The 26909-nt window shown below is 36.5% G+C and overlaps 1 protein-coding gene and 1 long non-coding RNA gene across 8 annotated transcripts in view; one reads left to right on the top strand and one right to left on the bottom strand.

Moving 5' to 3' along the window:
- The window catches only part of STAT5B (signal transducer and activator of transcription 5B), a 65333-nt gene that overhangs the window by 19244 nt on the left and 19180 nt on the right, over positions 1–26909 (top strand). For 5 of the 7 annotated variants that reach the window (XM_036883103.2, XM_057501497.1, XM_036883101.2 and 2 more), the window contains exons 2-3: positions 22284–22421; positions 25597–25753. In XM_036883103.2, coding sequence (XP_036738998.1) covers positions 22294–22421; positions 25597–25753 — 285 coding nt within the window. In that variant the 5' untranslated portion in view covers positions 22284–22293. Of the gene's footprint in view, positions 1–10276; positions 10298–22283; positions 22422–25596; positions 25754–26909 lie in introns of those variants that run through there. The other 2 variants (XM_036883104.2, XM_036883105.2) reach the window with 2 other exon arrangements.
- Positions 4556–26905, bottom strand: LOC130683582 (uncharacterized). Its single transcript, XR_008997390.1, has 3 exons — positions 26702–26905; positions 8516–8662; positions 4556–8093 (listed from the first exon to the last, which is right to left on the bottom strand). It is a non-coding gene; the product is annotated as an uncharacterized LOC130683582 (long non-coding RNA).

The following is a 26909-nucleotide window of genomic DNA, read 5'->3' as shown; positions in this document are numbered from 1 at the left end:
ATTGTAGTGAAATTTGCTGTAAGAGAATTTTAAGGCAGTTTTGAGAATACTAAACCATAGAAGAAACCGTATAGTACCTCTAGAGCTGTTTAAACCTAAATTTGTAAGTAGTTAATTCAAATTCATAAATAAAAATATTTTCATGTATTAAGGATAAAACTACAACTAGGCATTGCCCAATATGCCTTCATAAATAAATCCTGTTGATTTTTTAGGGTTTTTTTTTTGCTTATTACTTCTTACCTCCTCTGCCTCCTGAAAATGGGATATTCCCTTCAAAATTATGTTTTCCTTTGGTTTCAGTTCATTTATAGTTGCTGGTTTTCCCTTTAATCTGTTTTATCACTATGATATCATCATGACCAGTTAGAATAATCTTTCTTCTCTTATGTATCTGAATCATTTTACCACACAATGAGATATTTTAATAATTGGATAAATTTGGAGCCTCAGATTTAGCATCATATTTATTTTTTATATTATGGCATCAGTAAATTATAGAACATTTTAAAGTTAATATATAAAATGATTTATTGCTATCTTCATTTAGAACTACTTACTTGATTGTGTCCTAGTCTTTATCTGATTTTGAGAACTTGGCTAGCCTCACAAAGATAAAAATTTCCAAATCCAGAAACCTTTAGGTTATCTCCTTAAAGGAGCTCAAATGTTTGTAAGATTCAAAAGATTTTTAAAAAATTTACATTATAAGGAATTCCACTTCTAGGAATTTACTCTAAGAATGCAGCAGCCCAATTTGAAAAAGACAGATGCACCCCTGTGTTTATCACAGCACTATTTACAATAGCCAAGAAATGGAAGCAACCTAAGTGTCCATCAGTAGAGGAATGGATAAAGAAGATGTGGTACATATACACAGTGGAATATTATTCAGCCATAAGAAGAAAACAAATCCTACCATTTGCAACAACATGGATGGAGCTAGAGGGTATTATGCTCAGTGAAATAAGCCAGGCAGAGAAAGACAAGTACCAAATGATTTCACTCATATGTGGAATCTAAGAAAAAAGGAAAAACTGAAAGAACAAAACAGCAGCAGAATCACAGAACCCAAGAAAGGACTAACAGTTACCAAAGGGAAAGGGACTGGGGAGTATGAGGGGAAAGGGAGGGAGAAGAGAGGAGAAGAAGAAAGGGGGCCTTATGATTAGCATGTATAAATTGGGGGGGCGCACAGGTAGGGCTGTGCAACACAGAGAAGACAAGTAGTGATTTTACAGCATCTTACTACGCTGATGGACAGTGACTAATGGGGTATGTGGGGGGGACTTGGTGAAGGGAGGAGTCTAGTAAACATAATGTTCCTCATGTAATTGTAGATTAATGATACCAAAATAAAAAATATATATATAAAAAAAATTTACATTATAATTTTTTTTGAAACTCTTCAATCTGCTTTTTGTCTCTTAGCTGCCAGAGGGCTTTTTGGGGTTGTGTATGTGTGTATATTTAAAAATACTTCTAAAGTAAGTAAAGAAATTTATTCCAAAATTTTATGGTAATTGGGTTACCAATCAAGGTAAGACTTAGTAAGTACTAAGTAAATATTTGTTGACTAATGAATGAACAGGCTGTACAATCACATATCCTTTTTGAAGCAAAGTTACACAAAAACTTGGCTCATTAAACTATATGCCAGTAGTTCTTAATCATCTGGGGATTAGAGACCCTTTGAGACTCTAATGAAACCATTGACTCTTCCCAGTAAAATACACATACACATAAAATTTTGTATACATTCCAAGAGGCCCATGGAATAGATTACAAGCCCCTAATATAAACAACCAGCTGTCCATTAACACAAGTGATGGAGCGCTGAAGGGAATATGGAGAAGAGACGAATAATCCAAACTTAGAAAATATAGATTTATTTACAAACCTCTGGTCTGATCTTGTTATCTGGGGACTCAGGAGGGACTTGTTTCCCTGGAAACTCAATAAATATCAGTCTACTTCAGTATTTTTAAGGTCTGTATCCCATTGTATAGCCCTACCATAATTTAGTTAATCCATTAATATCTACTAATGGGTATTTATGTTTCCAGTTTTCACTTTTATAAACAACACTGTGATGCAGATTCTTAGGCTGAGTGAATTTTTTCACACTTATGCACTGTCCCCTCAATGTAAGCTCTAAAAGTGGAGTTACTGAGTCATTTGCATAGATAGTACCAGTCTGCCCTCCAGAAGGACTATCCCAATTGATATGCCCACCAGTAACTAGTGCATGAAGCGGATGGTCATTTTCCCACATCTGCCATAACTGAGTGCTGGCAACCTTTATATTTTTGCTAGTCTTTCATACTTGTTTGTGTTTCTTTGATTTCTAGCAATGGTGGATGGTGTTTCACATGTTTATTGACCATTTTGTTTCCTCTTTGTGATTTGCCTTTTTATATAATTAGCCTGTTTTTCTATTTCTGTTGTTTGAGTTTTTTCCAAAAATCTTTCTGTGCTACATATTACAAGTAATTTCCTCCCAGTTTTTTCTTTTTTTGGCTTCCAACTTTGTATAGTGTCTTTTCCAGGACAAAAATGTCAAACTTTTATATAATCTACTTTAATAGCCTTTTCTTCTCTGATCTGCTTATTAAGACATGCTTAGAAAATCCAACACTACCTAAAGGTATAAAAAATTTTCATTGAGAATGTTTTACAGTTCTGTTTTTTTTTTTACATTAAGTCTCTTGATCCATCTGGAATCTATTTCTGAGTAAGAAGTAAGGTGGGAATGTAGCTTTATTTGTTTTCCTGAAAATAACAGTACTAGTTATTGATCACTCACTGTGTGCCAAGCACTGAGCTAAATGTTTCATGTGTATTAATGATATTAACCTAATCAAATCCAGGTAAAGTAGATTCACATACCCAAGTTATTCCAAACATATTTGAAAGTTTCCCGATAACTAAATTGAGCATTAGTTTTTAAGTTTACATTTGATTAAAATGAAATAAAATTAAAACTTCAGTGCTCAGTCACACTAGCCGCATTCCAAGTGCCCAAGAGCACGTGGCTGGTGGCAGTTATCGGGAAGTGCAGTTATAGGCCTAAAAAAATAAAATTTATGCTGTCTAGCATCTAGCTTACAAATAACTCAAATACAAATAGGGTCTCTTGCCCTCTGCAAGCTAAAGCCATTGGTCTCCAAGGGAAGAGAAGCCATGTTTACCTGAGGAAGATGATAACCCTAAAGCTTCCCACTAGACCCCCACCCCAACACCACACATACAAATGTACCTAGATGCATTCCCTGTTTTTGGAAACTGCTGCATCAAGGCATGGTTGAAGCAATATCTACATCTTTGGAAAACCCTTCTCTTTTCTGGTGAGAAGAGCAGTCTGTGCTGTGTGGGAGCCAGGATAAAGGACAGAGGAGGGTGGAGGAGTTATTTTGTTACTAATGGTATCCCTGACTAGACATTCTAACATCTTTACCTTCAGAAACAGAATTACAAAGGATATTTAGGTTTGGTAGGCTTGTAGATCAACTGAAGTTTTGGAACTTAACCAAGATTTTTCATCTCTTTATAACTTTGTTTCAGTGGGAAAATGTTCCATGTTCCAAACAACAAATGTGCAAATACATTTTGTAAGGTGACCAGGAAGACCATACGGGGAAGATATTGGGAGTTACCTGTTATTTTGATTACAGAAAGATGTAGGGACCTGAATATTGAACTTTGATGCATCAGCCTGAATTTTCTCTTGTCACCTCTATGACCTTACTTACAATTCTGGAACTAAAACAACCCATTTTGTTTTAGGTTTAACTCAACTACCAAACATTTTTAGGCAGTTTTTTTGTTTGTTTGTTTTACTTTGGTGTGTGTGTTTTGGTTTTTGAAACTGATTTTGCCTAGAAAAGAATAGTATTCATCTTTTAGTCTTAGCTACTGTTCATTTTTATTATACACATAAAGTCATTCTTGAAATTTGAGATCTAGTAGATAACAGATGAAAATTTTCATTTCAAAAGATTTTTTTTCCCCTAATGTTAGTTTAATCTTTGGAGATACCTAAGGGAGGAGAGTAATTTTTTTAGTTCTCTATAGATGAGGTGACAGAAACTCCAATTATGTGTGGAAGACTGAGCCAGCAGCTTCTGAAAACCACGTGGTAGATTCTGGAAACTTTAAGCACTATTTCTCTCCATTCTTGAGGGCTTCATAGCAGTTTATCTTAATGGTCTTTTTAGATCTCTGATTCTAGAAGGAACCTTTGAAGAAATGGACAGAAATTCTGTGTTACTTTGAGTATTGGCTGGCATCTAAGCCAAATTAGTTGGCTTCTAATGTTAAATAAAATACTTGGTAGCTTTTATTACAAGGTAGGCTTTAGGAACCGCTTTATTTTAGAGTAATGCCCAAAGTTGGTTAATCATAAAATTCAAAACTTTCTGATATAGTTGATTTGAATGTAAATTATTCTTCCATAAAATCAATGATTATTTCCATAAAGGAAAAATCCTTTTTTCCCAAATACAATATGATGACCTATTTTAGGTTATTTAAAATATTTCCTTAAAGATGAAAATTTAAGAGCATATACAAAGATTGTTATACTCCAAGGAGTCTGATTCTTTTGTTTTAAAATTCGTTATAATCATTATATTGAGCAAAAAATTTTTGTGTTGAATTGAGAAACAGATGGGACATTTCCAAGTTTTTCAAAATATTTTTGTTCTGCTTAGGTTTTCACTGTAATGGTATTTGTTATTTTAGTAGAATTTGATCTGTATTTTATTCCATGGGAAAAGGAAGAAACTAAATGTTTGCTAGTCACCTACCACCTTCTGCTGCTATACATTGGTGGGTAGAAACGAATCCCATCATGAATTTTTAACTATATACCCTATTTTTATTATCTCATGGAGACTGAATCTGCAGATCATCTTCAAAAGATAAGTGATTTGATTTGATTGTGGCAAGCACGAAAGTTATCCTCTATATGAAAGAGTGTATCCTGGAAAAAAGCTGGATACAGTGAAATTATCTTAACTGGGGAATCCTTGCTGAGACCAGATTTGTTTTGTACATACTATAGCTCCATAAAGATGATCAACTTTCAGTAGGAATGAACAGATGTCCTAGTTTTATCAGAAATTGCTTTCACATTGCCAAGCTTTTCACAAAAGCCAGTCATCACCCTTGTTAGTCTATTTTTGTTCAGATGCTTTTAAAACTTTTCCCCAAATGTTGGTTTGAATGCACAGACTTTGCTGTTTGCTCGTAAGATTCTATTATAGTCAGATGGTATTTTCCCCCAACAGAACCAAAAAGAAGAAAATTAAAGGCAAAAAAAAATTTAGAAAGTATTGCATAGCCCAAATTTTGCTTTAAAGTGTTTAATATCAGATACTAGAATCTAAGCTCCGTAAAAGGTATGTCTGTTTTGTTCACTGCTATGTCCTTAGCACCTAGAACAGAATCTGGCATATAACAGGTGCTCAATACATACCTGTTAAATAGATACTTATTGTTTCTATGGAAGGGATGGTCTACTTCCTTCCAGTTTAGGGTAGGCAGATGCTCATCTCTGATAATAAGCATTGACTGGTGTTGAATATACCTCATCCCCTTAAACCTCAATTTAGAGAGCATGCCAGAGACTTGCTTCAACCCTCTGATGGGCTGAAAAGGTGTCTTTTATTGTGAAAGAAATAAAAGGACAGAAAACCAGTTCTCTTTATTTCCTTTGGATTTCAGAGTTAAAGACGTGAGAAATGTGAGTTCACTTGGTAAGAACTGGCTTTTTCTCCCCCATTTAAAAAAATGTGTAATATCTATATAACACATATACATATATATTTACCACTTTAGCCATCTTTAAGTGTATAGTTCAGTGGCATTAAGTATGTTCACATTGTCGTGCAGCTGTCACTACCATCCATCCCGAGTTTTTTCATCATCCCAAACTGAAACTGTACCCATTAATCATGCTTCCTCAGCTCCTGGCAACCACCATACTACTTTCTTTATATGTAAGTTCAACTCTTCTAGGTACCGCATGAAAGTGCAACCGTGTAATCATTGTCCCTTTGTGCCTGGCTTATTCTTCTTTTTCTTTCCCCTGGCTTTGTACCTAGACCTAGTCGGTGATGCATAGACAGTAAATCCAAAGACAAGTTAATTCAACAGCTTGTTGCTTACCACTAGGGGGTTATTAAAGCTTTGGCAATGTGATTCCTAATCTGTATGTCTGTAAGCTTGTCTCCTCCAAGCCTTGCTGATAAACCTGCACCAACAGTAATATTAGAGATTAGTCTTTCTCCATGTTTCATTAAGCAAATTGTTCTCCTGATAGCCTGATATGAACTGGAAAATTACTGGTACATTGTTGTAATTGTTGATGCAGACATTGAGACAAACTCTACTTGAGGGACAGCAGCTACAAGAGGTATTAGATTGCAGCTTCATTAAGAAATGATATGCTCATCCTCATTTCTTTTCTCTGTTTTTCTATTCTAATTATCCCTCCCACGTTTCCTTTTCACTCTCATTTTTCTGAGTAGCTGCTGCAGAGACAGTCTGACCCTGTGGTGCAAATATAGATAAAATAGTGATGGCTGTCCACCAGTCTACCTGGAGGGAGGAGGAGAAAGAGAGTAAGAGAACTAAAAGGAGGAAATAGCCTTTTTTTTTTTCCCACAACAGAAACTATCTTGTTGAGGGAAAGAGAAATATAATGGGAGATCTGATTGGTAAAGAAACAGAGAGAGAGTGCCTTGGGTGATTCGAAAAGTAACCTATGCAATTTAGATGTCAAGCAGGATCTTAACCCGTGGACTGTTTCAGAGCTTCTTAAACAGAATCTTGAACATAGGGCGAATAAAGTGATTTTCTCCCACTATATTCCCTGCTCACTTACATGGGGCAGATCACTTCTGCCTTCCTTGACTCCATGTTCTCAACCTGTAAAGTGGAGGGTCAACAATTAGATTCTGAACCATAAGAGTTTGGGTTGAAGCATTAGAATATGAAAGGTATTTTTTAAATTCAGTTTTTATGATAATCTACAAATACAGGTGTTCATATGCCAGAGACAGAAGTATTGATAGTGAAAAATTATCCACAACCAAGTTTGACTCCTATTGGAAAGGTGGAAAAGTTGTGATGGAATTCAGTACCCTCAGCACCCTGGAGTTTTTTGACATTCAGGGTGTTTGGAGTATCTTTTAGTCCTTCCTGTTTAAATATAAGTGGGTTTATATTGCCATTAATGCCCTGCCTCCACTTCTCCCAAATATAGATCACCAGTATTTATAAAGTTCACTACATACAAATAGATTTTTGCATTTCCCATTTCTTGTCATGGGGCCCCCCCTCTTTCAGTTCAATATGCTTCCATTGGCACATACTTTGGTTTTCTTTACAGCAGCAGCTGCTGATTAGTGACAGCTTTTGAGCAAGCAGCTTGTCATTTTTGGCAGGGGCAGGGTACATCCATAGCAATTTAAGACTATATTTTCATTTGCCATATTTATTTGGTAGTTGGGAATACATCTTGAGTAAAAAACAGTCTGTAATCAAAGGTGGCTGTACTTATTAAAATACCTTCCTAGGTTGGCATGGTCCTGCAGTCAATCAACTCCCAGGATATTAAAAAAAAAAATAGGTTCAGTGTCTTTGAGACCGATGCCATTAATCCTGAGTCATCCTCTAACATTAATTTACATTCTGAATGTAGAACCTCATCATCTTGTTTTGATACAATAATAAATCTTTCTGGATTGTATTTTGTAGTATACGTGGTAACCAGAGGAGTGAATTGTTGATAAACATTGTGCTGTGTGTTTATGCTCATCTTCCTTCTCTAGACATAATTAAAGAAACAGTTGAGTTTGTATAAGGAAGCAGCTTTCTTTGGAATTTCATCTATATTAGCATCATCATATTTCATGTAATTCTGCTCTTTGAATTGCTGTAACAAGGTGTTAGCTCTATTTTACAAACTTGTCATGAGTTTATGGAATGGTACAACTTGCGATTATATTTACCTTGATTAGCACCAATGATGAGTCAAAACCGCCGCTGTCACCGTTTCTATAAAGTGTGAGTCAGTCCCATTATTCCTGTAATAAGGATTCAACTTAATGACCTCTGCAGTGTTAAAAATAACATTTGAAGGAAATAACTAACCTACCATCCATTTCCCCCAATTTAGGTTGTTTTTGTAACATGGAGGTCTGCCAAAATTATATTTAATTTAACACAGTTATTGAATATCTACCTCGTACGAAGTACAGTGTTGAGTACTAAAATGAGACATGGTTCCTACCTTGGGATAATTTACAATCCAGTAGTTGAGCAACAGATTACACAAAATTGCTTTGCTTCTTATGCCTGGAATGTAGGGTAAATTCTAATTCTAGAGAGAAAAACTATTCCATATTTTAAAAAACAGGATGATCAAAATGATGAAAGGCATAAGTTACAAGTATCTTGAATTCTTTTTTTTTTTTTAGCTAAACATGTTAAAGATTGTATGAGGCACCTTTTGTAGTGGGTATGGAATTGCCAGGTGTCCTTGTCCCAAATTTCTCCTTGACACGTTGCACAACACTGGTAAGTTCCGACGTTGTCGTCCACATCAGATGCTGCTGTTTCTTACTGCCGTGGCTTGGTGAACCCAGATGATCTCCTAACATTCAGCAAATATTTAATGTGCACTGTGCACAGTAGCATAGTTACTTGTACATTTGTCACATTAGAGTTTATCAGTTATCACAGAAATTTATTGTTTACACCTTGTCTGTAACTTCATATGCACATTGGCATTAGGTAAGTTGATGTTTAGCTATTGGTATAATCATAATTAAACAGTTATAGAGAAAACTGACTTCAGTATCTTGTTATCCTGTCTTACCCACTAGAACATTTCACAAGTTGTTGTCTCATTTGTTTTCAAATTGTCTCTTTAATGAGAAATGTTTTCTGCTATCAGAAAACATGAGTTGAGGATGATCTCTGGTAAACATTGGTGATAGATAATGTATCTGATGGACAGGAAGAAGGAATTTGGGAACAACTATAACAAATGTAACCATTCTGCTTATAGGAAATGTCACAGTGCTAATTCTGACCACAAGTGGCCAGGATCTAGGTTTTGGCCTCATTGGAAAGTTACCCACCCTCAGAACAGTTCTTGGCTATTCTCCTCCCACCCCCTTTTACAATCTAAAGCTTTTAGCTGATTTCTGATTGATTTAAAAGAGTGAAGGTGAACTACCAGACCACTGATATGACTTCCTCTGGTTGTGTTTGAAGGTTTGTCATCTTAAAATTCTCTGACCTTTAGGAAAGGGAGTCCCATTTAAAGCATTTTGGATTGCCAAATAACTTTTTGTATCTGTGAGTTGCACTTTGTGTTAATTCACTTTGTAGCCTTTATCATAAAGCAGTCTTAAACCACAGGTATGTGATTGTCAGGAATAACTTATTTGGTAGGTGAGGGTTTTTAGTAAGTAAAAGCACTGGGGTTGAGAACTTAGGTGAACTGCTTAGGTGCTGACCCCAGCCCCTTCTCTTAGTCACTGCAGGACTTTGGGCAAATTTCCTAATTCTTAAGTCTGTTTCTTCATCTATAGAATGGGGGTGGTAACTGTACATAGGTTTGTCAAGAGGATTAAAGGACGGCATGTATAAAGTGCATATAGCAGCGCATGACGGAGCAAGAACTCTTCAAATGTTCGTTATTACTACTACTGCCAGTATTCTCTTTTCCTTCTTTCCCATCCATTAATGTTAATTAAAAGTTCGATGATTAAATTAAGCAGGAAAGGCTTGGAAATTAATAGTTCATTTTGTTTCCAGCATGAAGCAGTTTCTACCATTAGCAGTAGTTAATGGAGTATATATAACAAAAACTAGTATGTTTTCCCTTGACTCCCGAACTGTCTTCATTTCAAACAAGGTATTCTCAGAGTGGGTTACATACTCTCCATCATCAAAGCCTAGAATCTTTAGAACAAGAGCTTGTCTCACCAAAAGCCTTGTGTCTCTGTTACCACCACACCCTGAAACTAACGAGTTAGAAACCACACAGAGCCGTATGACATGCTGTCGGAGCCCTTCCCAAGGACCCGTCACACTTTATTGTAAGTTGTGTGTAGACAGCTAAGCCAGGAACTGATATGGTTTTCATTTTTCCTTCCTTCTTCTTCACTTTTATACTCTAAAGGATCTGATTTTGGTGCCTCTAGGAAGATGGAATGCATAGATGCTCGCTTAATTTAAAGAAGCTACCTGAGACAATGCTCTTCTTGTTCCTTTGCAGGTGGGAGGTCTTCAGTAGTATTACGTAATTATTTGGGGTTACTACCTAAAGAATATTTAAAATAATATTTTCTGTCCTTTTCCTTTTTTTTTTTTTGTTGTCAGTTGTTTGTATGTTCTCCATTTCTAATCTAAGAAACTATATAATCACTGTATATGTGGTCTCACTAATTGTCAGCATTGAACCCAGCCAGTGCCTTAGCGTTTTGGATGACTGATTTTACTTTAGTTTGAGAAGAGGAAAACTACAATTTATTTTTATATCCATCAGCTAGGGACCTGATATGTTGTCACATTTATTATAGCCAAAATACCATTTTATTTTTAGGTAGAGACTTCTGGAGCATTAATGTGAAGTCTAAGATAGTTCCAATTCTATCCTTTTCCTCATATTTAAGTCCCCATTAAGTCTGGTAGTTCTTAATAGTTCTACTGCTGTTTAAAAAGTGTTGCTTCACATGATCTTACTGTCTTTAATTTAGTCAAGTGAGACACTTTAGATTGCATAGGTTCTGCGTCTCACAGTTGCTTTGTTTTTCTTTGGAGCTTTACTGGAAACGAAATGCTGTTGCGTACTAGCTGCAGAAGTAGGAGGGGAAGTTGGCTAGAGTTAACTGCTTTCTGTTTGGTCTGTCTGAGGCAGCTGACCTTTTGGAAGGAAATCGCTGCTCTTTACTTCTTCCTGTAACAGTGTAGCCTGTGAAAGAACATACACAGAAGGGTTCTGCTGTTATCCTGACTTATGTCTTGTTAGTTAAGAGGTGGGAGTCTTCCATTGCATCTGTTGTGTGTTGTGGAACGGGCACTCAAGTTCACGATGCCAAGTTGTGTGTCAATATCCTACTAGATATATAGTGGAAAGACTCCATTTCTAGAAAAAGCAGTTTGTTTTAGCAAAAGTAGTTATATTTTATTGCAAAGTCCCAGGGTTAATGCTGTGGTAAATGTGGACAATTTGTGCGCAATTTTTTTTATTAAGGTATTATTGATATACACTCTTATGAAGGTTTCACATGAAAAACAATGTGGTTACTACATTCACCCATATTATCGAGTCCCCCAATACCCCATTGCAGTCACTGTCCATCAGTGTAGTAAGATGCCACAGAGTCACTACTTATCTTCTCTGTGCTACACTGTCTCCCCCATGATCCACCCCACACCATGTGTGCCAGTCATAATACCCCTCAATCTCCTTCTCCCTCCCTCCCCACTCGCCCTCTCCCTTGGTAAATTTGTGCACAATTTTAATTCATTTTAATGTTGGACATCCTGATATCAATATTATTTCTTATACTGGATAACCTTTTTACCTGAGAAGCTAAACATTTTGATTTTCTAAGACACGAGCTCTTATTTAAATGTCATTTCACCTCAGAATTAGTATTAGCTTCTTAACACACCTGCTAGCCATTGTTGGACCCACCTTTTCTGCAGGATTTGTTTTAAACATAGTGAGCATTATATGGCACACATTGGCATGATCATCCGAAAGCTACAGCCAGGCTTCACAAATGGACTATCCAAGGAACTAGCTGATGAGCCATTTTTCTCTTAAAAGAAGAGATTTTAGTTTCCCATGGTTTTACCCAACACACAATAAGGTTCATTTTTTATTTTGTGTTTTGAAAGTATTTATATTCAAGTAACTGTAAGCAAAAATAAAGCCGATTATGATTATTGGTAAATGAAGAGAACACAGCTCCCTGAAAAGAGGGGGCAAAATACCATATTCCTCAGCATTTAGTTTGGGGTCAGAGGGTAGATGTGCTTTTCCAGTGTTTTATTGGTCTTTTTCCTAGATTTACTATTGGTAGTAAAGGTTGTTGGGTGAGCATTAGTGTAGATGTACATAAAAGGCATAGAGAGAATTATCTCGGGGCTTCCTTAGCAAGATTGCCAGTGCTGCTTTTCTGCTCTTGGAAACTGGTCTGATCTGTTCAACCTTCCTGAGATAGTAAAGAATCCAAGAGGGAGTACAAAGCTTGCTTTGGCCTTAGGTATAGGTTCGTGGCACAAAACAAGTAGATAACAAAACAGGAAGATATTCCTCAGTTCTATTGGTCCTGGAGCAAAGTTAGGAACCAATGGCTAAGGCTTTGAGATCTGATCTTGTGACTGTAGTCTTCTGGAGGCCTTCAGTTGTTACCCTTGAATTATCAAGGGCCTTCACCTAGGCCAACTGTGTTGAGGTGTGTCATTAGGGGTAAGGGAAGTGTAGTGTTTGAAAAGGAATTCTTGGGTGCTTTTCTGTGTATTTCATTCTGTTTACAGTTGGTACAAGTTTGAGGGACAATGATTTAGTCATATCAAAGATGAAAAAAAAAAGCCAAACAGGAACCTAAGTATGTATTTCTCCTCTTGAAATATGGCTTTCCCAATACCCTATACCTTTTTTTTTCTTTTCTATTTTCTGTGTTTCTTTTAGAAATCACAATAAAACCTCCTAAATTCACATTCCACTATCTCTGAGATCACTCATCTTCAACCTGGTCTAAGTTCTAGTTTACCTTTTTTTTTTCCTTCCTCTTGGCATTCTGAGCTTTTTGGTATGAACATTTTCAAACACACACAAAATAAAAGCGAATAGTATATAATAAATTTCCATAGGTTCATCACACAAGTTCAAAACTACCAAAATTTTGTTTATCTTTTTTTCATCTATTCTCCACAAATGCAGTTTTTGTTTCTTCTGGACTTTAAAAAAAGCCTTCAAAATATATTTTTGTGCCATTTTATTTTTATACTACTACTAAAAGAAGGGTTTATTAAATAAGAGAATAATATGAACAGTTGTTGAATTCAAGGCATTTTGATGAAGGGTTTAAATAAAATATTAAATAAACAGATGTCAAAATTACAAATTAATCTTAGCAATTAATACTCTTGAATGACTACTTGAAAACACATTAAGTTTTCTATATTTGAAAGTGATAGAATTAAAAACATTTTATAAGTCTGAATGTTTACTATTCTATGCCCTCCTTAAGTCAGGACTACCTAATTGGTAAGAAAGTGTCAAAACCCAGATACTGTTATGTTGAGAAGTATTTCTTCCTGTGTCTTCTGCTTGTGCCTTTAGCTTGGCTCCTGTGGGATAGTGAGTAGCAGCAACTGCTCATGATTATAAAATTTGCTTTTCAAATTTTACATGTTCAACACAATTTAATAAGTCAAAAAACTTTACCAAAAAAAATTGTTTCAGAACTTCTTCACCTAAGTGTAACTGTTTATAGTTCTTTGTCCTTTCTCTGATATTTGCCATCTAGCATACATACATCTTGAGTACACTTTTCACTTAACATCCTTTTATTTATACTTTAAAAAAATGTATCTACATGGCCTCATGCTTAAAAAATGCCTTTGTATTTCATTTAAATCATTGCCCAATATTCCATTAGATTTTGCTATAATCTAACCATTCTCCTATGTTGGGCATATAGCTTATTTCCAGTTTCTCACTATTTCGTGTTATATGACCAATGGTTGTCCCTGGGAATTGACTTGATGCAAAGGTGTTTTTCAAAGCAAATTTTGCTAAATGGGAAGTTGACACTGTCATTCTCAATGGTAAGAGGGAGGTTGTGAACTTTAATGAGGAAGACATTGAGGACATACATGTATTTATGAATAACATGCCTTTAAAAAAAATTCAGAGCAAAAGGGAAGGGATTATCTTTCATCTCAATGGTACAGAAACTCAGTATATTGTAGTGGCTGAGGAATTTTTCCTTCCTGAACTAAAGGATTCGAATTGTATAAGAGACATATTCTAAGATGAGTAGGTCTTGATTAACACTATAAAATGGGTACAGCTATAAACCTTCATTAGAAATTCTGAGACTAACATAGGGTGACATGACAGTCTCAGATCGTTTCTTACTCTCCCATAATGCAGATGGATTATTTGTGGGCTACAGCAAATGTTTTTAGTTATCTGGAAAATGGTATTGATGTAGCTTCTTCCCAAATGGTTTGTTCAAGTTGCTTAATGGATTTTGACACAGATAATGATAATGCATGAACATTTGAGCTGTGGGCCAGCATGGCAATAGGGAGCCTGGTTTGGGTGACAGAGACCTACTGGCTGCAGCACAAAGTCTGAGAAGTCCATATTTTTACATACTGCCAGGGACAATTTCAGAATGCAATGCTACTCCCATTGCATTTTTTTTGTCCTTTTTGTCCTTTTTGCCCTTAGGTTTTATTTTGAAAAAATTCTGAGTTACTGAGAAGTTGGAAGAACAGAACAATGAACACTCATTCACACTTTGCCTAGACTAATTGTTAACAGTTGTTATATTTGCTTTATCACCCTCCCTTCCACCACCAGGTTCCTCCTTCTCTCCTTTGGAAGTAAGTTGCAGACATCATGACCTTTTACCCTTAAATACCTGAGTCTCCTCTATAACTTCAAGGCCATTATCCCTCTCAAGAAATTTAACATTGATACAGTAATAGCCAATATATAGCCATATTTAAATTAAAATTAAGATTTAAATTTTAAATTTCCCCAGTAATGTGTTTGAGAGGTATGGTTTTATTTTGTTTTATTTTTTATTTTTTTTAGTGATGCTCTGGGTGGTTATCACATCTCTTGAGAGCAGTTCCACACTTTTCTGTCTTTCCTAAGAGCCTCACAATTTTGTCTGATTGTTTCTCCATAAGCAGAAGTAAAGCACTGAGTTTGTGTGTTCCTTTCAGAGCATCACATCAAGAAGGCACATCAGCTTGTCCCGTGATGAGGGATATTTGATTACTTTGGTTAAGGTGTTGTCTGCCAGCTTTTTTCACTGAAAATATACCTTTTCCTCTTTGTGAATAATAACTAATACGTGAGGTAGTACTTTGAGCCTATGTGAATGTCCTGTTCCCCAGCAAGTTTCACCTAATGGTTTTAGCAGCTCAGCTGATCCTTGTTTGAGGCCACACTATATTTGAGATTGTATGTTTTTAGCTTATATTTAGGTGGGAGTTTTATTTATTTTTCTTTTTAGGTTCCATTAGGTCTTTTTTAATAATTATAAGCTGTTTTTATTGAAATACAGTTTATATGCAGTATTATATTGGTTTCAGGTATACAATTTAGTGATTCATCAATTATATACATTATAGGTGAAGTTTTTAAATATATGATAACTGTTAAGACTTGATCTTTATAAATTCCCTCCTCCCTCCTTCCACTCTCCTTCCTTCTCTCCTGCCCTTTCCTCCCTCCCTCCTCTTCTCTCTACCTTCCATACCCCCTTTTTCCCTCCTTCCCTCTTCCTCTCAAAGTAGTATGTAGTGATTTTGCTGTGAAGTAAAGATTTATGACTGATTTGTCTTCCCAGAATATTTTCATCTCTATGTTGGCCTGGGCAAATTTTTCCTTTTTTGTTTCTTTGTGAGCCAAATACTTCTATTCTTTCTGTTCCCTTCCCATACATATGTTTAATAATCTGATTATGCTAGAGAATTGCCTTCCTGATTGCTTATAAAGTAGTGTTTAGAATGTTTTTTTTAAGAGCAGATGGCTCTGGTATTGACCTACTTCTAGATGCAGTAGTTTTATTTTAACCTTCCTACTTGATGTTAGGCCAGTTTTAATATGAACAAAGTCTTAGTCCTTTATTTCCACTATTTAATATTTTTCTGTTCCTCCACATTCCTACTATCGGTAACCACCAGAACTGAATACATGTAACAATGTTGGTATTAACAGTAAAGCAGTAAACACAATCAGGGAACTTGCTCTTTATATTCTATCCAAAGTCCTTTAGTCATTAAATGGTGCTGATATAATTAACAGTGTTGAATCCTGGTTCCTTGCCTCATACTTTTTAGATCAGAAGCAGTGTTTATATACCTTCTGCTTCACCTGCCGACCAGCCCAAGACTGCCCAAATCTGAGCCTCACGGTATTCAGTTTCTTATTCTAATTTCTTACTCTTTTTCTTTCATTAAATTATGGTATGTAACAAATATACAGAAAAGTACAAAATATAATGTGACAAGTGAGCACAAGTTCTCAGGACAAAGGCAGCATGGTGTAGTGATAAAAAGTATAGGCTCTGTGGCCAGACTGCCTAGATCAAGTCCAGGTGGTGCCTTTCAGTAGAGTGGGACCTGGGACACGTGTCATCCCAAAAAGAAACCCGGACCTATTAAAAGTCATTCTCACTTACCTCAGCTCTTGGCAACCACCAGTCTACTTTGGCTCTATGGGTGTTTGCCTATTCTGGACATTTCATATAAATGGAATTTACAGCATATGATGTTTTGTGTCTGGTTTCTTTTATAAATTTAGCATGTTTTCACAGTTCATCCACAATGGAGCATGTGTCAGTACTTTGTTCTTTTTTATGTCTGAATAATATTCCATTTTATTTTTCCATTCATATCCATATTATCCATTCATCCATTGATGGACATTTGGGTTGTTTCCACTTTGGGGCTGTTATAAATAATGCTGCTATGAACATTTGTGTACAAATTTTTGTGGGCATATGTTTTCAGCTGTCTTACGCAGAGACCTAGGAGTGGAACTGCTGGGTCATACAATAATTCCATATTTAACTTTTTGAACTGCCAGGTTGTTTTCCAAAGTTGCTACACCCTTTTATAATCCTGTTTAATTTGTTGATCCTCAATTTCCTCATTTTTAAAGTGGGGCTAATAATAGTGCCTACCTTGTAGGGTTTTTATGAGGATTAAATAAGTAGACTCATGAAAGCACTTTTGTTATAAATAATATAGTAAGTGTTCAGTAAATAATAGTAAATGAAAATGATGGATCTAGATGGTGGACAATAACTCTAATAAATGTTACTTTAATTCATTTTTCAGTCTTCTGAAATTTATTTTACTAGCTGAATCAAAATATTTGTTGCTAGTAATTCATACTATAATTAGTGGAACACAGTTATGTTCTTGGAAGAAGTGGGGGGAAGGTCAAGCTCCCTGCTGGCTTAGTCCTCTCTGCCTGAAGAGTGCTTTCTTTTTCCTCTGAGTGTTTTTTTTTTTTTTAGTTGAGCATACTTATGACAGTGTTGCTCTTGTTACACCACCCTGCACAATTCCTGGTTCTCTCATTCAGAGGTGCTAGTGAAATTGATTAAGAAATGGGACTGACATCCTTTGTTTTTATTATTAAGGTATCATTGATACACACTTTTATGAAGGTTTCACAAGAAAAACAATGTGATTGTTACATTCACCCTTATTATCGAGTCCCCCCATACCCCATTGCAGTCACTGCCCATCAGTGTAGTAAGATGCCACAGAGTCCCTATTTGTCTTCTCTGTGCTACACTGTCTTCCCCGTGACCCCACACACACCTTGTGCACCAATCATGATACCCCACGATCCCCTCCCCCACCCCTCCCCTTTGGTAACTACTAGTGGGACTACCATCTTTTAAAAAGGAGGTACAGCTTATACTGCAGGATATTGGTTAAGGAGAAGGGTAGCAAGAGCTCTTTGTGAGGGACTGACTTTGGAAAGGTAGTTTATTGAAGTGAATTAAAATTGGAGATGGGGAGAAGGAAGCCACCTCTGTTAGTTTAAGTTTGGAAAAGTCAGAATAATATTGAGCACTTGGGATGAGCCAGGCACGGGGTGTTAAGCATTTACACATATTAACTCATTCTTACAACAACCCCTTGAGGGATGTAAGTTTTATTGTTCCCATTTTACCAATAAGGAAACTGAGGCACAGAGAAGTTTAAGAGGCTAAGTTTTGTTGACCTCTATTTAGGTGAGTTCACCATTACCTCCAGACCTTTAACCCCATTGTAAACTTTGGCATGGGAGGATGGGATGGGTTAGGACAAGATAGGATGGGATGGATGGGATGGGACGGTGGTTATGGTGGGATAGAGAATAGGAACTATAAAATGCTTTGAATCATACTTATGAATCGAGCAAAGCAAATCCCTGCACACACCTGAGCTGGAATTCATTCGCTCAGTCAGCATATACATACTGGGAATCTCTACTGTCAGGCACCCTATGCTCCTCCTCCACCACTGTTCAGCTATGGCACGACCTTGGCCACAATGTTGAAGGTTTATATTTTACTTTTAAAAGGGAAAGCATCTAATAAAAAGGCATTTATTGTTGAGACAAAATTACCCCTAAATCCCATTCACTCACCTCATATGTGTATGTTAGTGGACATTCGTTTTCTTATGCTTTTCCAATAAGTCTATAAATTATGAGTTACTAGACTTTGAAAATTTTTTTAACATGCGCCTAAGGGTCCACCTTATTTGGGACTCCTAGGATATATCCAGATATTTAAGGTCGATGTACATACCGTACGCTTTTGGAAAGTATATATTTTGCATCCAAGGCTGGGTGAGGTGGTTTGGAGTGCTTATGAACACTCAGAGTACAACTAAGCAAAGCTCAAATAGTTCCCATCTTTGGCTAAAAATAAGATTGTGAATCTATTTCCCAGTCTTTAGAGAAGCCCCTGTGATGATTTACCAAAGATACAAACCACTTCCCTTGTGAGAACATCATGCATTGAAGATGGAGCTGCCTGTAAATAAGCTGCAGAGAGCGCAGGTGCAGTCACTGCATATGTGGAGTAGCATTTGATGGCAGGATAAACACTGGTGAGAAAGGACTGGGAATCAGTTGATAGCAGGCACAGCCTCATCGGGGGTGTGAAGAATTTTGACACGTATATGGAGGAAAGCACTACTTAGATTCTAGGTGTAATTGATACAGTTGAGGGCAGGGAGTGGTTTTGTTCTAAATGGAGTATTTTAAATTATAACAGTAATCTCAGTAAGTCACCTCATAGTCCATATGTATATAATTCTTAGTTAAAAAGTAAAATAAGATCTGTACTATTTAGTGTACTTCATTTTACATTTTTTGACTACTCGTAGGCAAAATCTACTTTCCAGCTCTATCAAAGCATTTTTGTACAGTGAAATTAAAGTTAATTGTATTTACCAAAATGCAATATTACCTCCTTAGATTTACCAGCTGTTATTCTTCAGGTGGCATTTTTAAAAAATGTCATAAAATATTATATTCATATTTAGAACCATAGCAAATATTCTGACAAATTCTAAGTGCTCAGCACTGTACTCTTTGATAAAAAACTAAGGACTAATTTAAAACTTAAGACAAAATAAATATGATACTTATCTAGTACCACTGTGCATATGGCATATCACCATAGTACTTCTTTCTTAAAACAATAATAGATTCCTGTAAATAAGCTTAGCCTGCAGGACATGTGAAATACCCACCAAATATTTGGTACATATTTATTTGCTCAGCAAATACGTTTGACTCCTTACTATGCAAGCAAGGAAGACAGATAAAAACAAATTAACAAAAAGGAATTACAAATTGTGGCACATGTTATTAAGGAACAAATGGATGCTCTTAATATAGACTCAACCAAATTATAAAATCTGGTTCATTTTCTTGCCTTGGTATTTCGTACTGATACCTTTTTATGTAATAACTTAAAGAAGAGCTGATAGATGTGACCAAATTGTGTGTACACATTTATTAATACAACAAAAAGAAATTTACTGAATGCTTATATACCAGGCACTGTGTAGGCCCAAGAGAAAGAGCAGTGAACAAAATATAGTCATTGTGTTTGTGGTAATTTCACCCTAGTGGCAAGATGGTAAACAAATATATGATAAATGTGAGGATGATAAGAAGAAAAATAAAGCAGCTTGCGAGGATGGAGAGGGGCTGAAGTACTGTTTTACTTAGGTAGACTGAGAAGGGGTCTCCAAAGAGATAAATGTTTTCCCCCAGTTTTCCTTTTGTCTCTTGGGTCAATTCAGTTAGTGAATGCAGGATGCAGGATAATGTTTGTATCTGTTGATCTCATTCACATTTTCATTAAGAGAGCTATGATGAGATTCTACTTCTTTCCAGTTCCTCACTACTAAAACAGGTTAATAACTGAATACTTTTCTTCATGCCTTTACCATTCTTCCATACACTTTAATGCCTAAGCACCTTCATCCATCTGCCTATCCCTTTACCTTTTATTCCTAAAATACATGCCTTGGTATCTCTCCCAATTTTCCAAACTCTTGGGGTATGATTCATTTGATTAAAAATCATACCATACAATTAAATGTCTTCCATATGTTTGATTATAATGTGGAATTGCTTTTGGAGAGAGCTCTTTTATCCAAGTCTTTCTCCTAGTAAACTCTATTGAAATTTTATGTCTTGGGTGATCTTACAGTGATCCCAGCCTTAATGCCCAAAAGCCCTAAATAAAATTATACACCACTCAAGTGTTCTATAGCATCGCACAAGTCTAAAATAGGTAACTGGCACCCACCCCACACCTCATTGTTGGCTAACTGACTTGTCCCATAAATAGTTCAGTGTTACGCGATTAGACAACTACAACTAACAGAGAAGGGATTTTTGTTTCCTAACACACATGTGTATCTCTGGTATTCAACAAAGTCAAGATCCAATTGACCAAACCCTGACTGTAGCGTCGTTCTTAGAATGGTGCAAATCAGTAGCCAGATCATTTTGGATGGGCTTCAGGGTAGCTCTGCCTGACACCATGGACGGATCTGAGCAGGACAGTTTTAGCACCTCTGTATATGTGACAGTAATGTTGCTGCAGACTGTCTGGTTAATCTAGAGAGTTTCTGCCAAATGCATTAAAAGTCCTCAGGTGAGTCTGAGAAGGCATCATGGTAATTTTTTAAAACCAGTTTTCTGAAATCAAGAGCATTTTTTTGTTGTTGTTTTTTCTTTGGTTTTCCCACACAAGAGATTTTATTATCTGAAAGAGAAAATGGCTGCCCCCAGAGAGAGGGAGCAGCCAAGAGCATGTCTTAAAAAACCTACCCACTACGGGAATATAATGGTTCTTGTTTCTAACTCTTTTGGAATGTATTGTTTTTATGTCTGAAAGATTTTTAAATGCTATAACCTAACAGAACATTGCTTCATAAATTCCTTAGCAGTAACTCAGAAGGTGAACCTTGGGGTATTTTTCCAGATAAATCTGTGCCCTTTGTGTGCAGAGCTTTGCTTCTTAGGTAACTAGTAATAGTACATAGGGTTCAATCCATGCTTTACATATTTTCACTTTTCTTTTACTGGATCTTTTCAAAATGGCAATATGTTTATTGCATTTCTTAAAAGTCAAAATAGCAAATCTAAAATGAGTGATTAAAAAAAGTCTGTGTACTATTTATCACTACTGTTGAAATACTGTTTTTTTTAATTAAGGTATTACTAATATGCACTCTCATGAAGGTTTCACATGAAAAAACAAAGTGGTTACTACATTTACCCATATTATCGAGTCCCCACCCATATCCCATTGCAGTCACTGTCCATCAGTGTAGTAAGATGCCACAGATTCACTATTTGCCTTCTCTATGCTACACTGTCTTCCCAATGACCCCCCACATCATGTATACTAAACCTAATACCCCTCAATCCCCTTCTCCTTCCCTCCCACCTGCCCTCCCACCCCAGTCCCCTTTGGTAACCACTAGTCCCTTCTTGGAGTCTCTGAGTCTGCTGCCATTATGTTCCTTCAGTTTTGCTTCGTTGTTATACTCCACAAATGAGGAAAATCATTTGGCACTTGTCTTTCTCTGCCTGGCTTATTTTACTGAGTGAAATACTGTTTACTGTGGCTTCAGAAAGTAGAGAATATGTTTGTGATATCAAAGCTATAGGCAGTTCTTCCCCTAATGCTGGCTTTGTACTTCTGCTTATAGGACTTTGGTACATTTGATAGTGAAAGGTTCTTAGACACAGTTATATATACCTTTCTGTGGCTACACTGAATGTCTGTATTTTTAAAACACTTTAAAGCTAAAGTTTGGTTCAAGAATACTGATCATTAGTCTGCTAAAAAGGGCTTAAAATATTTCTCTCTAGCTCTTATAACTGAATGAAGATTTACTCTAGTGGATTTAAAAGAGGAAGGAGAAAAACCCACCCAAACTGCTGATTGTTTGTTTAACAGATTGTAAACCATGGCTGTGTGGATACAAGCCCAGCAGCTCCAAGGCGATGCCCTTCATCAAATGCAAGCATTATATGGTCAGCATTTCCCCATTGAGGTGCGGCATTATTTATCCCAATGGATTGAAAGTCAGGCATGGTAAGTGAACAGCTTTTTCCATCATAGTTTGTGAAGCACAAGCATATATTGATTGGGCAGATAACATGATAGAGACTTTGAAAGTTGTGTGTTTAAAAAAATAAAAGGTGATCCTTGAAAGGTATTTAACCCCATCTTAGATTTTAGAGAGATGTAATAACTCTTGGGATTTTTAAAATAGGATTTGTTCCTTTTAATAGTAAATCCTGGCTAAAAGTATTAGACTATTGCTGGTAATAAAACAAATTAGCAAATACATGTTGAATGCCTATAGGATGTCTAGCAGTGTCATGGGTACTAGAGTTCATATGAAAAAATTAAAGCCCTTATCCACAAAGAATTTAGTGCTTCATTGAGCAGATAAGGTATGCATATAATTTAATAAAATGTGTTGTTAACAAATTTAACAATGGAGACACTGGTTTTTTTTTTATTTGTATGTAGCATATATACACATAAAGACTAAAAAGCAATACAGTACACCAAGATATTAACAGTAATTACATCTTGGAGGCAGTTTGTTATATAAAAATTAATTTTTATATACTCAGGGGTAAAGTTTTTAACTTCTTTCAGAATTAGTACAATGCAGTAGACTGACAGCAAAGCTTTCTAATGAACAACATTATTGCACACAAGGCAGCAGGCTGTCAGCTGCTCCGCTGGGGGCCTGGGAGCATAATAAGCATGTTGGTTGATTACTGGTCTGTCAGTCTGATCTGACATATTCATCGGACACTTAAGGCCTCCATCATCATGGCAGGGGTGGGATCCATTTGCCAACCTTTATGCTGCTGTAGAAAGGTGCTGTATACCTGTCAGCCGTGTTACTTTGGAGTAACTGCAGTCAGGCGTTAGTACCAGATTTCTGTTCAGAAACTAGAAAGCACCAAAGGAAGGCAATTTGCTAGGCAATTAAAAACTCTCAGCCTCAGGTAATGAAGTGAGGAAAAAAAACGACCTAAATGTGAGCATGTCAGCCGCCCCTTGCTTAGTGCTTTTCCATTTCCATTTCTTTTGCTTTTCTGTTTTAATCATTTGGAGGGCTCAGAAAAAACCCTTGTAGGAAGCTTCTGTTGGTTTCAAAGTCCATTTAGTAGATTTCCTATATAGTCTTCTTAATGAATATAAAAGGCTTGTGTTGATATTAAGGAAAACCTGGTTTTTATTTAGTTTTGGTTTTCTTAAGAATATAAAGATTTTAGTTGTATCTACCTACCACTTCAGCATCTTATTAAAAATAATAAAGAGAGAAATGTGGTATCCACATATAAATCAAGTATAAAAATCAAATGTGTATTCATATTTGAACTGACTGTTTATAGTTCATAATGCATGAGCAAAACCAAAAGTTTCTGTGATGACTGCCCTTGTACTGTTCACCATGTAACTTATTCACTATGTAAGAATTTGTTCTCCATGTAAGAACTTGTTCGTTATGCTTCAGAAGATTGGAGACTGACGAAAATTAGGCTTGGGGTGGATTAATGATTGTGCATTGAGCATTGACTCCCCTATACAGAATTTTATTGTTGTTAACAACCATTTGATCAATAAAAATGAGAGATGCCCTAACAACAACAACCAAGAAAAAGTACACACTTCCAATTGTAAAATAAATAAGCAACCGGGATGTAATGTATAGCATAAGGAATATAGTCAAAATATTGTAACAACTTGGTATGGTGATAGCTGGTACTTAGAATTATCATGTATATAAATGTTGAATCACTGTGTTGTACACCTGAAACTAATGTAATGTAATACTGTGTGTCAACTACCCTTCAATAAAAAATAATTATCTAAAAAAAAAAAAAAAAAAAAAAAAAGAATATAAAGATTTTAATAAAAAATCTTTAGTTCTTCATGTTTAAGCTAAGAAAGTCTTTTTTTTTTTTTTTTTTTTTTTTTTAGCAGAGACCCAAATACCAGAGCCAGTACTTGATTCCATGAGTTTTGTTCAGAGACTAGATCTTCTCAAGAGTGGGTTCCTCACATGAGGAACATTATTACCAGTTGAAACGGAGGTGCCAGGGCTACCCTTCATCCCTCCCAGGCTTTTATTTAATGCACATTTTATTTAGTGCATACATATTTAAAATTTGTCTCCTGTACTGCCTCCTCAAAGTGCAGTTTGTGTGTATTATTTGATGAAGTACCTTACCAGTGTTTGGGTACACTTGTTTGTGCCTTTGTTGAAATTAGTTACTAACTGACTTCAGGGGTTTAGAGATGACAGTGCCTTTTAGCTACCACTAGATCTCTTGTTTGGCTGCAGACCCAGTCAGCAGTAATTGAATGTTATTTCAATCTGACAGCTGTTTGGTTTCTTCAGCTAGCTGAGTTAAGTAATTTAGTACTGCCCAGTGGCAATTGTTGCCTAAATTGTTAAAAAAAAACAGAGTGGGGGTGGGGGTGTGGAGAGAGGAGGGAGGGAAGGAGGGAAGAAGGGAGGGAGGGAAGAAAGAAGGAAAAAGAAGGACCCTCTGCCACTAGTTAAATGGCTCTGAATTAATAAAATTAGTAGAGTGGTTTCTCTGGTTCGCTGGAAGAATGAGCATTGCCTACAAGTCCCAAATCTTCAGCTAGTGATATAAATGTCTGACATACAGGCATCTTCTTTCTTAATATCTCATTTCCAGGGCTCCTTAGAAATAAATGTTGTAATAAATGTTGCACCTGTCTTTACTTAAGAAATACTTTCTGTGAAATTAGCTGCACTTAGAACTAGTCAAAGCTGGAAAAAACATGTAGAACATTCTTGACCTTCTGCCCCCTTACACCCTTGAGGGGTAACTATGAATAGGAAATTATCAGAGTCCTTATTTCCTTCAGAGTACACAAAGCACTTTCCTTTTCCCTTCATTTCTAGAAGCAGATAGCATAAGCACCAGAGCAAGTCAGCAAGAGGAAGGAGAATGGGCAGTATCCTGTTAAAAAAAAAAAAAGAAAGAAAAGAAAATATACTATGTAGTCCACTAAGGTAATTAGTGGATTAGGAATAGATTAAAGTAGGCGTCTAGTCAATTTGAATTGGGCCATTTCCTAAAATTTGCAGTGAGCATTGTGAAAAAATCACTTTAGCAAAAGAAAAGGTGCAATACATTGAGGCTACATTTTTATACAGGCTCATGTGCATGTATGTATACATATGTATGTAATTTTTTTCCCCTAGGGACTCAATAGATCTTGATAATCCACAGGAGAACATTAAGGCCACCCAGCTCCTGGAGGGCCTGGTGCAGGAGCTGCAGAAGAAGGCGGAGCACCAGGTGGGGGAAGATGGGTTCTTACTGAAGATCAAGCTGGGGCACTATGCCACACAGCTCCAGGTGCGTGTGAACGTCGGCCATGCCAAACTCTTCCAAGAGGGACTCTTCCTTCATTTAGTATGACCTGTAGAGATGTTCTTTCTCTTCTTCACACCAGGGTTTTTGAGTTACGTGTTATGTGTATACAGCTCTTGTTGTTTGGTTTTGTGGTTCTAGCTGTCTTTCTTTAAACTTTTTATTTGAAAATAGTATTGCATTTACAGAAAGTTGCAAGATGGACACAGAGAACCCCTACATATGTCCAGATTCACCTGTGGTTAACGTGTGCTTTATCGTATTCTCTCTCCACACACACACATTTGTCACCACTTGAGAGCAAGTTGCCTACCTCCTGCCCCTTTGCCCCTCAGCACTCCCATGTGCAGTTTCTAAGAACACAGACCTTCTCTGCCATAGTTAGCCCACAGCTGCAACTGTGGTGGTGATAGTTCCTTAGTCACAGTTGTCAACTGCAGTACATCTAACATTGACACAGCACTTCCCAGTAATCTTATATCTGTATTTTTGTTTTGTCCTGTTTTTTTTCCCTCCAGTCTAGGATCCAGCCCGAGATCACCTATCACACATATTACATCTATTTAATCTGGAACTGTTTCTCAACCTTCTTTGTCTTTCATTACATTGACATTTTCAAATACTTCAGCTCCTCTATTTTTAAAGATAAAAAAAAAAGATACAATGTACTTCACTTCGGGTTTGTGTGAAGGTTCCTCATGATTAGATTTAGGTTATACATCCCTGATCAGAACCATAAAAAAAGATGTTGTGTCCTTTCTCGTGTGTCACATCTGGGGACATCCAGTCATGGCTGGTGGTGGTTTTGATTACCCAGACCAGGTGGTATCCAGTTTCTTCTTTGAGGTGGCCTTTTTGAAATTTATCCTATTTTCAGTAATGACTCCCTAGCACTTTAGGCAAATTAGGATACAAGAAATAAAATAATCTTACCTTGTTCTCTTACCTTGTTCCTGTATGTGGGTTTCCTGAAGTGTGCTTTTCCTCACCTGCATTGGTATTGTAGACACAGCATTCCTCGTGATTACACCATCGTGTCTCCAGCAGCCTCCTCTATCATATGACCGTACCCTCTGTTCCGAGGTAGGGTTAGGCCCGTTGCAGGGGGTGGAACAGGTGCTATCTGCCGTTGGATTCTTTC

Source organism: Manis pentadactyla, chromosome 4 (assembly GCF_030020395.1).
Source record: "Manis pentadactyla isolate mManPen7 chromosome 4, mManPen7.hap1, whole genome shotgun sequence".
Classification (NCBI taxonomy): domain Eukaryota; kingdom Metazoa; phylum Chordata; class Mammalia; order Pholidota; family Manidae; genus Manis; species Manis pentadactyla.
Note: the sequence above shows the minus strand (reverse complement) of the source record. Positions and strands in the feature narration are given on the sequence as shown.